Source organism: Pristis pectinata, chromosome 16 (genome assembly GCF_009764475.1).
Source record: "Pristis pectinata isolate sPriPec2 chromosome 16, sPriPec2.1.pri, whole genome shotgun sequence".
Taxonomy (NCBI): Eukaryota; Metazoa; Chordata; class Chondrichthyes; order Rhinopristiformes; family Pristidae; genus Pristis; species Pristis pectinata.
Genome location: NC_067420.1, coordinates 39966856 through 39981545, shown reverse-complemented (window position 1 = coordinate 39981545; position 14690 = coordinate 39966856). Strand labels below are relative to the sequence as shown.

Below are 14690 nucleotides of genomic sequence, written 5' to 3'. Positions count from 1 at the left end.
GAAGGGCCTCTACTGTTCTATGTGGCTAATAGTCACATAGAACAGTACAGCAAATAGGAGTGCATTTAACAGTCAATTTGCACCAAGGGAGGTTCCACAAACACCAATATGCGAATGTCTAGATTATGTATTAGGCAGTTGAGGGAGTTTTTATTAGCCTAGTTCCTTTGTGGTGGTGAGCCTTGAGCCCTTCTGGTTTAGGTACTCTCACAGTGCTATTAGGTGAGAAGACCCAGGATTTAGACCCACCAAGTAAAGGAACGCTGACAGATTTCCAAGTCAGTGTGCTTTGTGACTTGGGAGGGGAATCTGTAGGTGTTCTTCTCATCACATTTTGTCCTTGTCTATCTTGGTAGAAGAGGCTGCAGATTCGGGAGTTGTAGGAAAAAGCTGAGTAAGTAACTGCATGTTTTTTGTAAATGACAGACAGAGCACCAATAGCAATGTGGTTTATATGTTCTGGATAATAGACAAGGTGCTAGTGAAGAGATTGTTTGTTGAAGTTGTGATCGTACAGCTAAGTGAAATGCACGCACACCACAGCCTTGCTGTGTGCCTGGTGGAAAGGCTTTGATACATCAGGAAGTTAGTCATTCGCCATGGCATACCCAACCTCTGACATGCTCTCACAGCCACAGTATTTATATAGGTAGTGCAGTTGAGGTTTTGGTCATTTGTAACCCTAGGATGTTGCTTATGAGGGTCACTGCTTGGCTCATTTTACTTGTTTAATATTCTACATTTCTGTCTCAAGTTACAGATGCAACTGCTAGCAAAAAGAGCCCTTTTGGGATTCTCAATCTATTTGCAAAAATGCCAAGATTATTATTCTTAGAATGAAGCAAGATCGTTCTTTGCGTGAATAAAGAAATATTATTGTCCTGGTGGCATGCTTGCTTATTGCCAAGTCAGCCAGTCATGGTCAGTGCAGCAGTTGGGGTGACATACATACCTCCATTTCCGGGCTACAGCTAGGGAACACACCCAGCTCAACCAGAGTTCCTGATCACTCATTGTATTTGGCAGTACAAGTGCCCACATTGAAAGCAGCCTGAAGACTCTACCAAAGAACAATTTTTTCTAACTTATCCTGACCAAGAGTTGATGTTACTTTGAGAGATTGTATCCATACATAGGTTACAAGTTCAAATGATAAAAACAATTGCTTAAACTTATGTAGCATATTTTCTTATATCATTTAAAACAATCCAGTGAATTCATTTTGGAGTCTATCAACTTATACACAATAAGGATTTATAAATCCAGTACACAAACTGGATTTGTCTCCTGAGACAATACATTACAACTACCCAACACAAACTTTTTTCCCCAACTCAAACACTGGGAATGTTCAATTATAATGGCAGTGTTGTTACATGCATGTTCGATTGAGGTGGATATTAAAATTATTGGCACAAAAAAGAATATTTTACTAGTTGGAAATGCTTCTTCCAGAACTATGGTATGATGATTAACCAGTTACCAAAGATATCGACCATGGTTAATTAATCACTCCTTTGTATAAACACAGGTGGCAAGATTTCAGAAACTTATTCCGCAGAGCAATCTAATAGCTACAGCTACATTGTGACAATTAACATAGCAATAACCACTTGGTAAAATAAGATTAAAATCAAAGATTTATAGAGTTTTCATTGCTTCTAAGTTTTAATATCTAGTGTGTTCCTAATTTAACATTTAGATATGTGATAACCATCTCTAGGTACAAGATTTGCATCATCTAGTTAGCATTTTTGATTGGCTTTACTCAACTTTACTGTTTAACCATTGAAGGACATTAATGTTTGCAAGAATTTGGAAATAGAGCTCCCTACCCAGTAATGTCATTAGAACCCTCACAGTGGCAAACAGGTGAAATTTCCACATATAAAACCCAAATCACAAAGTCAACCATGATACACAGAACCTGAGAAGAATGATCCCCTCTCATTGCTTGGAGCTGGTGTACTGTGCCAGGCAAGTAAACTAACTTAAATGCATGAACATGCAAATATTTGTGACGGAAATCTACATGAAAGGAGCTGTCCTGCCCAGATCAGTGTTAACAGAATTACCACCCTACCGTGGCTATCAATAGTTGAGAAAAAAAAATTGGGATGCACTTCAAATTCATCAATCCAGTCAGTAATGGGAAAAACACAGTTGTCAATTCCCTTCTTTGACCAAATCTTTGAAATGAAAGATAGGGCAGCATTCTAGGACAAGTGCCCCAACATTAGAAATGATGTGGGAATACTGAAAATTTTTACTTTAAATTTTACCTTGAAGGAAAGCCAACTCCTTTTGTTTCCTGATATCAATTAGACACTGCTGCAAAAGCGTAGTGTGACGTGGTAGAATATTTATTGGTGTTTGGTACAGTAGCACCACTGCACAGCGAACAAGTACCTGTATATTTATAATGGCATCGTACCATATTTTGACCCAAAAACTAAATTGGAGTAAGGGTGACTGACACAAGGTCAGGTAAAAATGAGCACTTGAAACACTACATGAACCACAGTCATCTTATTTACACGCGCGCGTGCACACACACACACAATCCGATCTATTTAAAGGTGTAATGTGAATGCGGTATTGAAGAGGTGCACTTTCTGCACTGAATCCAAGCCACGTTAAAAAGGACATTGTGGTTCAGAATGCACCATTTTCCAAAGTGTTGTGGTTGTAAATTTTTCACAAAATTAATCTATACACCATCCAAAATCTTTTCTCCCCTCTATTCAAGTTTAGAAAAATACTGAAGGAAAGGAAAATAGGTTTTGATGGATGACGGAATTTCTGTCCCAGGCACTGATAGGACAGGCTAGCTGTCAGGATTCTTGTATTTGCATTCATTCAACATTTACAACCAAAGCAGAACAAAAAACCCACGCTGTATGGCACAATTTCATGTTTCCCCTCTAGCACATATTTATCAATTTCAGTTTAACAAGAATAAAACTACAGCCTGTTTTCTTTAAACTCCCAACATTAAAAACAGGTTACTTCTACTAGTGATTTTTCTTGTATTTTTAAACAGATTAGACGTTAATTCAGCAGCACTGTAAAATATTGGCTTTTAACCTTCAAAATCTAATTATGATGCAAGAGGTGCTGAAGCACAATTGTTTTCCAACACAAGGCAATTTACAGATGCAGTTAACATTGCAATTCTGCAATGAATGGCAGAAGTCCAACCAAGATACACTGTTGCTGCAAACCAGTCTTCCGTCCGTTCAGTTGCTTGTTATTGTGGGAAAGCGCAAGTCAATCAGAAAGTACATCTTCAAGCAATATTTCTTTTGCTATCTACAGTGCTTAAACTATGTGTGTCAAAATAAATGTACAAAATAAAGTTGTATCCAGTAGCAGATGAAACAGCATTCAGTAATGTTATTATAGACGTTTCTTTCCTCTCAATACTGTAGCAAAGTTCCAATGAGTTGATCTCCTCATGCAGCTTCTGTGGGATTTACTCAAATGGGTTGATGGTTTATTCCATCAAGCATGATTACATTCTATATCCTTTTGTCAACCTGTAGATGCCTAACAGCCCAGGCACTTGGCAAAACACTACAGTGATGAAAAATCTGAAGTTTGTGGTCCACTGAAAGTGCTTGAACACACCCCAGGGGAAAAAATACAAATCATTCACAACTACTTGTATATAAATGCAACAGAGATTCAGAATTTTCAAAATAATTTCTATTTTTTTTTATCCAGTTACTTTTACTTGGAATTAATGGTTACAAATCTTGACACAGTCATTTAACAGCAAGCTGTCCACCCCAACCCCCAGGTTGATATGGTGCTCGCAAGGTTAAGTTACAAGAGCCACAGCACTATATTGGTATTCATTGTCACAACAAAGTGACTCATTATTGCATTGTAAGATTTTGTATGATCAGGCTGTCATGAATGCCCCAGTACAGCATGGCTATTTAAGAATACTAACAACAGATCTAACTCTGGTCAAGTTAGAGCATGAAGGGTGTGGATGAGACTTCAATGAAGGTGGCAGGGTTTGAATCGGGCAGTTGTGATAATTTCTCCAAGGGGTAACACTGATTAGGGCAAGATTTATAATAGATTTGACGATGGTTACAATTGTGAAATGCTAGTGTCAAGTTCTACCACTTCCTTACCACCCCCACCTGTGTTGAAAAACTCTGGAATGCAATAGATGATTCATCTAGAGGCAGAGAAGGGGTAGAAGAATTGTAATAATTTAGAGGTGACAGGGACAAGAACAGGTATCTTCAACCTGCTTAGGCGCCATATCACTCCGCTCAAAAAGTTAGAAGGAAAACACACCAACTCTGAAACTCTCAAATGACTGCAACAATTTTTACTTCAAAAAGAAATCAATACTTAAGGAAATTTCCAAAAAAAAAGTGTAGGCCACAAATAATTGTTGGCCAGAAGATTCCTAACATAAATGGAGGACCATTTTCTTTCATACCTCTAGAAATGAGAGGCTTCTATAAGCATTGGTCTTGCCAAAAGATTTGACAACTCAATTTTAGCCATAATGAAACCAAGACACTTTTCACCATAGTTCAGATGAAATATTGTTAAGCTTTGTGTTTATCTCATTAATTTTAAAACAAAACAGAGACTTGCAATTTTAGCAATTTATTTTTTAACCACCTATCAAGTCTAAAATGCATTTCACATCTAAATTAGTTATTCCTAAGACTGCAGGATAACAATTAGCTCCATTTAATTCTGTAAATGTACATGGCCATAGGTGTTTTTTTTAAAAAGGAGAGGCAATGCCTGATTTGTATTGACATTTAGAACCTTCAAACACATTTGGATTTGGTAGGAAATTCAAAAGAATAGATATGCTTTTTTATGATGACTATTTTAATCATCAGGAGTGAAGCTGTTGGACCAATATACTGTACACAAAGATCGAGGTGGACCCATGAGTTTTAAGAGTTATGTGCTGCTGATTCTCTATGATGACATTGCTAATAGACAAAGCAATATCCAACAGTAAAATCAGCAAAGTGCAGTACAACAATATGGACCATACATCCAAGTGGTATTAAGGAGGCAGTAAATCAAACAGGTTAAAAAAAAAACCTTTAAGACTCGATAGCAACTGGTGGTGTAAAGTTTAACCCTTTGAGGGAAGTTTTTGTTAATCTCATCTTCAACCAATTTGTTGATAGCCTTGATATTTCATTGCAAACATGTTGGTAAATGTTGACATCTTCTTCCTCATAGCTGAATATACCATGACACAAGAACAAGGTTGCTAAATGCAAACCAAGACAGACCAATGAAACTACAAGTCATACGACGTGCAGTGTATCACAAAAGATTCTTGGGGCATTTTACCATTTCTTTTATTAAAAAGTCTTCAGTTTTGCACAGGTCCTAAATTCAGACAAGTTACTGTAATTTGAAAAGCAGATCTTGGACCCAGTTAGTGGAGTTTTGATACTCCATGCCCAGAAATGCTATAAAATTATAAAGGGGAAGGAGAGGGGTTTCAAATATTTACTGTGAAACAGTAACATATACAATGCATTGCTGTATCATTGTGCTAATGAACCATCTGCACCAAATGGAATGTGACTTTAGAAAGGAAAGCACGAGTGTTAACATCACGCACAGCCTTTTGAATCCAGTTGTGGCACTCATTATGAGGGGAATTTCATTAGAATTTGTTCAGAATAAACTAAATGAAAAATACTAAGAAAATATCAGAATTAGGGTCAAATATCGAAAATGGCTATTAACTTGCATTGCTAAAACATTTTAGTAATAATTTCAGAATATACATCATATTAAGCCAAAATACCATTCCAATGATTATATTAGACCATTCACACCCCACAAAAATAAATCAAGATACTGCAGTGCTTCCTATAGCTTTCATTTTAGTTTTCTTTGAAACTGAAGTCTTGCAAGAGGTTTTGGTGATGATCTTTGCTGCTTATTTACATGAGGTGTGTTTTAGAAGAGACAAGCATGTCAACAAGGTTTGGTATATTGAGAGGAAGCTATTTCTTGTTCCCGTATCGAAACCAAATTTGTTTACCCACAAATGCAGTGCACACACTGACCCCCAACAAGGGATACACAAGAGCCACACAAAACAAATGACTAGAAGAATCTTGTCTATTTTCATATCAGTATGCTTTTAGATTCCAACACTACTCCAAATTTGCATTTCCAAGGAAAGCAGCTCCTGAATAACCAATTTAATGGGTGGTTAAAACATAAAGCATACATACCTCCTAAAATATTAATATTTCCTGGACTGGAACTAATTTGGGGTCACTGGTGATCACAAAGCAAACAGCGCTGCTCTGCATTTACTAATATGTGAATGTATAAGGGTACCACCATTCAATGAATAGCATTGTAATGTATGGCCACTGCATAAACACAGAATTTCTGCATATAAACATGCACAATGTCATTAAGCCCCAGCACTAACTGAGATGCAGAAGTGCCTCATCGCTCTAGCCTGCAGGCGCATGAGTGAGCTCGCCAATGATCCGGTCTGACCCAATGGATCTGAGGAAGGCAGATGAAAACAACCATGTGATAAAATGCAGAGTGGAAAGAACAAATAATGCACCTAACTGGATGATGAATGTGTAATCAGGGCTGTTTAATAAAATGTAGTCAAACACAGTATTTACTCAACTGCCATCTCACTAATCACCAGCAGCAGCTGCTTCTAAACATTTTTTCTTTAAAACAAAAAAAAACACCCACAAATTTTCCTTCCCCACCCTCCCGAAAAAGCTGAACCTCTGTTTTCTGATTCAACATCCCCACTTCCCTTTAATGCTGTTAAATAAAAGGCAACTGGAAAAAAAAAGTAGAAACAATGGAAAATGAGCATATAAAGTGTTGTCTACGTGGCATTAATGGTACTGGTGCTGCCTTTTTTTTTTGGAAACATTCTCAAAGCTGTTAAAAACTTTCAGTCCAAGAGTCTGAAAACAAGTTCACTATGGTTCAAACTCTGAAAACAGTTGCGTTATCCAAAGGAACTTTAGGGTGTACTGTGCTTGGGACAAAAATAGGAGAAGAAAGTTCATGGTTCACTTGGTTTGTCCAAGCAAAAACATTTAAAAAAAATCAGGAGGAACGGATTAGCTTTCATGATGCTCTTAAATAAGAGCAGTTTTACAGAGTACTTTGAAAAGCCACAGTATAAATTAATGTTGTGCTTCCAGTATTTAATATTTCCAATAGGTTTCAGGTCAGAGACAATCTCTCTTAGCATAAGCCAATACTGGCCACTTGGATTTTAAATGGCAAAGTTGCAAATTGCATTTATTCCCATTGCTGGTAAAAAGACTTGAATGAAAAAAAATTGATTATTTCAAAATAAATTATTTCCAAGTTACTAAGTTATGGCAGCAGACAATGCTCACAGAATTTGACATCATCTGCTCAAACTCCACTCAAAAACCTTTGGGGGAAAAATGTGATAACACTGAACAAGTGCTTTTGTGTAGGCAACAATTTCTGACAGAGGCATTACATATGGCCTAGTTAGGACTAAAAGAGGTATACTGTCTCTAAGTTTGTAACATACAAAACACAAAAAAAAATTCTCAAGTAAAAATCAGCCATTTTTTTCCTTTTCAAAATGATTGAACTGAAGAGAATCCATAAGCAACTGCTCAGACGTGACAAGCCCAGCTGGTTCCCCGTGCTTCCAAAGAGGAGTGAGGTGGAAAGGAGGGGGTGGAAAGGGGTGACCAGGCTGTTGCCAGGGTTACAAGTAGTCAGGAGGGCGACATCAAGGCTGGGCCCCAGCAGTGGCAGGAACCGGCGTCCCAAGGGTGTTGGTAGCAGAGATGACTGGCGAGCCAGCAAGGGGTCCCAGTGGTGATGAGGTTGGCATTGCAGATATCCCTGTACAGAAGCATATTAAATAATATTAACCTCATGAAAGAACAAAAGCTTTTAGAACAGACTTAAACTGAGTGGACGTCAACCGACAGATGAACCCGACCATTGGGTGCAAGTTGCTAACTGCAGTGGAACTGACCTGACATCATACTGGCTGAGCTGATTGGAGTGCTACCAGTTGGCATGTTACCACAGGAGCCCATTCGGGATTGGTCTTTCACAATTGGGTCTGTAGAGTAAAACAGAATCAAAACTTGGTACAAGCATCCATAATTTATCCTGATTTTTCCACGAACACAAACATAATCAGCTTTGAAGACATGTCTAATTCAAATCTATGATAAAAGCTTCTTTTTATCCATTCCCCCTGTTCCCAGTAAACAGGGAAAGAAAGAAAATCTTTATATTTTTTTAAATTTGTTAGGAAACATGCAACAAATTCCCTCCAATATTCTCTTCTGTCAGCAGCAGATGCCTTACTGGCAATAAGAGACTGGCTTGCAGTTGAGTGGAATAGCAGAGAGGTGTACTTCCCACTGGAACTTTGAACAAGACAGCACAAGAGTAGGACTTACAAAAATAAGGATGCTCCATAGCTTCTCGTGCTGTTAGACGTGTTTGATGATCATATCGTAGCAGCTTATCCAAGAAATCCAGTGCTTCTGAACTGACAAGATGCTGATTCTCACTGTGGACAAAGCGTTCCCATCTTTTACGGGAATGTCTGAAACAGAAACAGAATGGTTCATCCAATTTCTCAAAACATAAAGCCACTATTTAAATTTGCTTTTAATGCCGTAATATAAATGATATATCATCCCATTTTAACACAAACAGAAGAGGTGTTTACTAACCTGCCCAGGATGTCATTAAACCGAGGGTCCAGCTCAATGTTGTACTTGTCAATGTAGTCATATAGGTCTTCTGTGCCTAGCACTTTGGCTATTCTGACCAACTTCAGCGACAGAGGGAAAAACAAGTTGAAATAATTTGGAGAAAAGAGATTATACAGGGAGTCAGACCACAAGTGTTAGCTCTTCTGAAATTATTTTCCTCATAAAATAACAATGTTGCCACTGAGAAGCTTACTGAAGGAATGCAATGGTTTGATAGCAAATTAATATTTTTACTGTCTGTGTAATCAGGGAAATAAAGCTACATAGAAATTATTCCACAATAGATAACTAGTTGTGTTTTGTAACTTCAGTAACTGCTTCACTAGTTCAAATGACGCTCTCTTGCATACTCAACAGAATGTAACACCCATCCACTCACTGGTTTCAAGAGTGCAATCTTTTGAAGATGTTGCAATTTCTCAGGTGTGCCTACATTCCCTGAGTATCTCATCTTGGAACACAGTTCCAATGTGGTTGGAATGTTAAACCGACTGAGCTAATCAGATTAATATTCCAATCCACTATAACTATAGTTAATCATGGTTTGTCAGTAAAGTTGCATCCAGATTTAGTTTCAATGATTTTATATCATAGTATTAAAATCTACAAGAACAGCTTGAATTTTAATGAATCATGAAATAGCAAGTTTAGACATCTAGAAACCCTTCCTACAAAACAGGAACAAGTAAAATGGACTCCCTGAAGTGACACATTAGACAAGGGTAACTCCCACATAATTTAAGAAACAACCAGATACTGGTGTTTACTCGGGAACAGGGTTGGGGGGAGGGGGGAAAACAGCTGTGGGGTAGAGGGACTTGTACCTTCCTTCTAAAACAGGTCAGCTAAGATTGGCAAATTGTCTTGTTAATCCATACCAATTTTGCAACTTGCCCCAGTAAAGGACTTTTCGAAGACCAACGCAAAAGCTTTTTTTTCCCCCACCCGCAGGGTAACACGTTTTCTACACCCAACATGGATTTTAAGATCTTCAATTATCACATTCCTTTGGCAGAGTTTTAGGGAGGACAGACCACCCACTTGCATCACCAAAGGAGCAAGGTGAAGGAAAATTTACCTTAGTGATGAACAGCAACAGGCAGGGTTTGTATCACTGAGCAAATGAAGAGTCAAGATTGCAAGTGGGTATAAAAGGCAGCAAAGAATGCTTCCTTAATTCTTTCTGAACACTTGTAACTGACATAACGCTGGTTGCATATTTCACGGAACTATTTATATAATTTTGATATACTATGTATAACTAAATCCCAGTATATATAATTTATGCTCACAACCTAATAACAAGTTTTATGTCAGGCATTGCATTCTCAGGATTCTGCACCTCAGATTAATCATAACATCATACTAATCATTCCTCTGCAATGGAATTTTAGTTTTTAGTCTGAATATAACACCATGTAGAACAAATAAATTATCTCAGACTGAAAGCAGGGAAATTTCATTAAATGGAGTAGGGAACCGATGGACAACAAGGGCTCATGAACCACAGAGAGGAAAATGGACGTTAAGATGCTGATCAACCACGACTTTACTGAATGTCTGTTCAGACCGAGAATGACAAATTTCAACACTCTAGTTTCCCAGTTGGGAATGGCTGTAACTGATGAAATGATCTTTTGCAAAATGAAATCTTTCAATGTGAACTTTCAGGAATACAAAGTGCAGTGTCTTCCAGCGAGGAGCTTGGGATAAATTACCCTAACCTGATGAAGATCAGCACTACCACTTCTACTGAAGCACATTTGGTAATCTTGATTGTACCACAAAACAGAATACATATAGGCTGATAGTAATGCCATTACTTGTCAGGTGGTAGATCCATTCAATAGCATGGTAGTGGCAAGAAGAAGTATTCTTAAAAACAGGACCTTGCAAAAAGATAAAGTGAATGTTCTTACCTGATCATAATTGTCATGGCCGTGGAAAAATGGCTCTTTTCTGAATATCATGCTGGCAAGCATACAACCTAAACTCCACATGTCTAGACTGTAATCATACATCTGCAATGAACCAAACAAAATTTTTTTTTTGGAAGAGATGGTAATTAAAGAGTACCACTTGAAAAAGTGATATGATCCCTTTATAATCCATTTTCAAAAGAATTTCAATGTACGATTACCATGTAAAATATTCCACGGTTTGGAGAGACAAGTAAATACTATTGTTCAGTCAACTGATCTTTTCCTAAACACTGATCTGGTTCAAACATGGCAACAATTAGCCCAAGTGCTGAATGTATCCTTTAGGAAAACAATTGCCACTAATATTCTATCACAAAAGAGAATTCCAAACTAATAAACCTTCCATCCATAAAATTCTTCAAATACTATCTTTTCTTAACGTTGCCTTTTGCAGTTGCTACCTTTTGTTGGGATTTGGTTGCATTAGGGTTACTCTGGTATCTTATCCAAGTAACTTCAGTCTGCCCCCAGGTTACAAACACCCGACTTATGGACACATCTATATACGAACGAGCTCCCATAATATTATTAAATTCAAAAGACCGACATACATGCGTTCATTCCTACGAACGGCAGAACTAGTTTCCTATCTCTGTCCACTTTTAGTGATTGTTCTTTCTTACCAGTCTTACATGCTTTTGATGCCATTAATTACAATATTGTGGAGGTGTGATTACAATATTGAGTGATTTTTGTGTATTTTCCGACTCATGAATGTCTGTAAAAACGGAACTCATTCATTATCCGGGGATGGCCTGTATTCAATCTTTCCTGCTACACAAGATTATCACTGATTAACTTGAACTTCAGACAGGCTTTCCAAAGGGACTATGAGACAGTAATTATGAACAAGGACCCTGAATGGTGGTCCACTTTCCATCCTCAAAAGGTGATAACACCAACCATTATGCATAAGTTGAGATGTTAACTCAGCACGGACTAATGATCAAACTCTGGACTATTTTGTATTTATGATTCAGCTAGTTATTGAATTGGATCGACCATGATACAGAAGAATGTAATATCTTTGACCTATTCAGGAGATCTAAACATAATTTAGTTATAAAGTACTTGCGTTTAACTATGCTATAAAATAGAAAATTGGAAGACAATTTCACGACAAAATTCCATTGACAGTAAAGAAATAGATGATTATACATTCAAATGGCATGGACTGAGGAGGCACAGAAGAAACATGTCCAAAACCATGAGAATACATTGTGGTTCAAAAGTACCATAAGTTCTTTAACTTATAGCCACGAGACAGGCTTGAAAATCAGCACCTCTGACAGCGCAGCACTTCCTTAGTTTGAAAGTGGAGTGCAAACAGAGATTATATGATCAACACCTGCGGTTCAAAGTGAACTCACATATATCTAAGTCAGGCAAAAAAGCCAAAGATATACATACAACGATCGTCAAATCTAATTCAAACCCTTTCATAACAAGTCCTCCACCTGTCCTATCAAACCTTGTACAGAAATCCCAAACATGGGACAAACAAAACATGATTTCAACTAAGTAAATCCTACAGGTTATATAAAGTTAAATCATCAGCTGCAGGCCACTTGTTTTCATACTTAAAGCTGGAGACTACAAGTGTAACCCAAGATCAGATTTTTATCCTTCTAAACATGAACAGAGATTCTGGTGTTTGAAGCAGCATTGCAAGCGCCATCCCTAATAGACGAGATCAGAAATAATACAAGTAGACTTCACTAAAATAATCCCATGTCTGGTTTTAGTTCTTTCTGAAGGTCACATTCTTGTCCACCCAGTACCATATTTGTTTGTTAATTGCCAAGTACATTATTTTTGTTGGTATGCTGAATATCAATTCCAGCTCTCCTTTGAGAAGCTGACACCATCATAAAAATGGATTCTCTTAAAGTGTCTCGATATTTACTTTGGATCACCATCAAAATGTTTGACTCAAATCACATTTTCTCAATGCCATTCCCCACAATCAACAAGGCATTCAGTACCAACACTGCCATGTAATTAGCTGCTGTACAATGTTGCCTCTAGATCCCTCTGCTATTTCATCAGGTGCATCTCACCACACCAGTGACAACCTCAACCTCACAGGGCAGTAATGGTGTTTAAAATCGTTTTGCTGCTCAATGTGTATAACATGTCAAGATTATAAAAAAGATCTAATCTAGAAAACCCTAAAGGTTATTTTTCCATTTCCTGGTACTTAATGCTACTGCACAAATGAAACACAAGTTCCAAGGTGATAGCAAGTAATAGCAACATCCAAGTTTAAGCTTCCAGTTTCAAATATTCTACATTCATCACAAGAGTGAAGGTAATTATATCGGTCTTCTGAAAACCTAAAGGGGCAAATAAAATTTTTCTCCAAGGCATTCCCTTCGTACTTTGCTTAAGGATATTTTATGCAGTAACACAAGTTTTATGGCTGGCAGAATACAAGTCACAAGAGGGGGAGTGGGGGGAGGGAGAAATTCTCTGACTTGTGTACAATAAACTCTGCTCATTCTTGGAAAATCTGGATCAAACAAGTTAATCTGAACTTTTGGGCAAATGCCTTTGAGTTAAATCAAAAGTCCTGTTTTAAGACAATATGAAAAGTGATTAACCTGTGCAAGGAAGACGCTTAACAGCTGGTGATAAGTTATGCTTTTTAAAATTGACCATATGATTTGTCAGGTTTGGCTCATGTAAAACATGACTGGGGTGCATATGAGCAAAACAAAAAGCTTTGAGAGTTTGCAATTAGTCATCTTACCCAGGGCTTACAATTGCATCTTTTCTCTTGCTAAATGCTTAAAAAGTGCTTTATATTTTTAAAATCTTTTTCACTTTAGATATTTGCGGATAAAGTGGAAAAGAAAGTTGTTAGGATTTACATTTTAAGGAATACTATATGTGCAGAATCCTTTCTGACTGAGCTGTTTGAAAAACATTGTTCATTGCCCCCCTAGAATCTCAAGACTAGAAACGAGCAGATGAATTCTTCATTTATAAAATCATCTGTAATCGTAGTGTAAATTCAACAATAGCAATATATCTGTTTTTGAAAATATTAGCAGGAAACCAAGATTTCTGGAAATCACTTTCTCCAAAGAAGTTCGCTACTTTTTGTAAAGAAAAATGAGGTGAAGGGCAAGGCTTAAAACATAAACAAAAACAAATCAGGAAAAAACAAAGTGTCATTAAATTTAGGTTTGCGCATAGAGACTGAGCAACTTCGCTTGAAAGTCTAAGGAAAGAACGTCAGAATAGAAGTCTGTGCTGGGTCCTAACTTCAACGAAGGTCCAATGGTAAGATAGGTCCAAAGGACTGATAAAAACCTGAAACTGTCTGAACTGATATTTATCAACTAAGCAAGTTTATTGAATTCCTGCCGAGGATTTAAAGCTGTTATAACGCATTTGGTTATGATAATATTTTTATGCAAGAGAACAAAACAGACAGGTCTTGTATCCCATTTATTTGAGGTGGATTGGAATCAAGCATCAAGATGATGATCTGCCAATCTACTTTTTCAGTCAGTGTTAAGATAATCCTTGTATATTATTACTGTAAAATGTACAAGGTTCTAAACCTCAAGCTTTTACAAGTGTTCAGCGAGTAAAGGTTTCAGCTGAATAAATCAACTGTATTATAATCATCCAAGGCACTATCCCATGATCCTTACTTTCTACAGTTGATGAAATCTCAGTGGCATGTGATATATCTAGTGGGTTAGAGTGTCCTGTGCCAAGTTTTCTCTGTTGCAACCATGTTTACTACACTCACATGACGTTGGCTGAATGGAATGCAAGTTCACCCACAGGGTGGCCCAAGTCTTTGAATGCAAAGAAAATGTGCTCAAAACCAAATAAAACTAAACATTTTTGTACTACGTTCCACATCTACTATCTACATATTAAAATTGTCACCATTTTA

The 14690-nt window shown here is 37.3% G+C and overlaps 1 protein-coding gene across 2 annotated transcripts in view; it reads right to left on the bottom strand.

The window, feature by feature from the left end:
- Positions 1-3702: 3702 nt before the first annotated feature.
- Positions 3703-14690, bottom strand: part of LOC127578669 (casein kinase II subunit alpha) — a 79268-nt gene continuing 68280 nt past the window's right edge. Inside the window, exons 9-13 of one of the 2 annotated variants that reach the window (XM_052030932.1) lie at positions 10712-10813; positions 8751-8851; positions 8472-8620; positions 8036-8125; positions 3703-7899 (exon numbers count right to left, since the gene is read on the bottom strand). In XM_052030932.1, coding sequence (XP_051886892.1) covers positions 7784-7899; positions 8036-8125; positions 8472-8620; positions 8751-8851; positions 10712-10813 — 558 coding nt within the window. In that variant the 3' untranslated portion in view covers positions 3703-7783. The remainder of the gene's footprint in view (positions 7900-8035; positions 8126-8471; positions 8621-8750; positions 8852-10711; positions 10814-14690) is intronic. The other variant, XM_052030933.1, reaches the window with a different exon arrangement.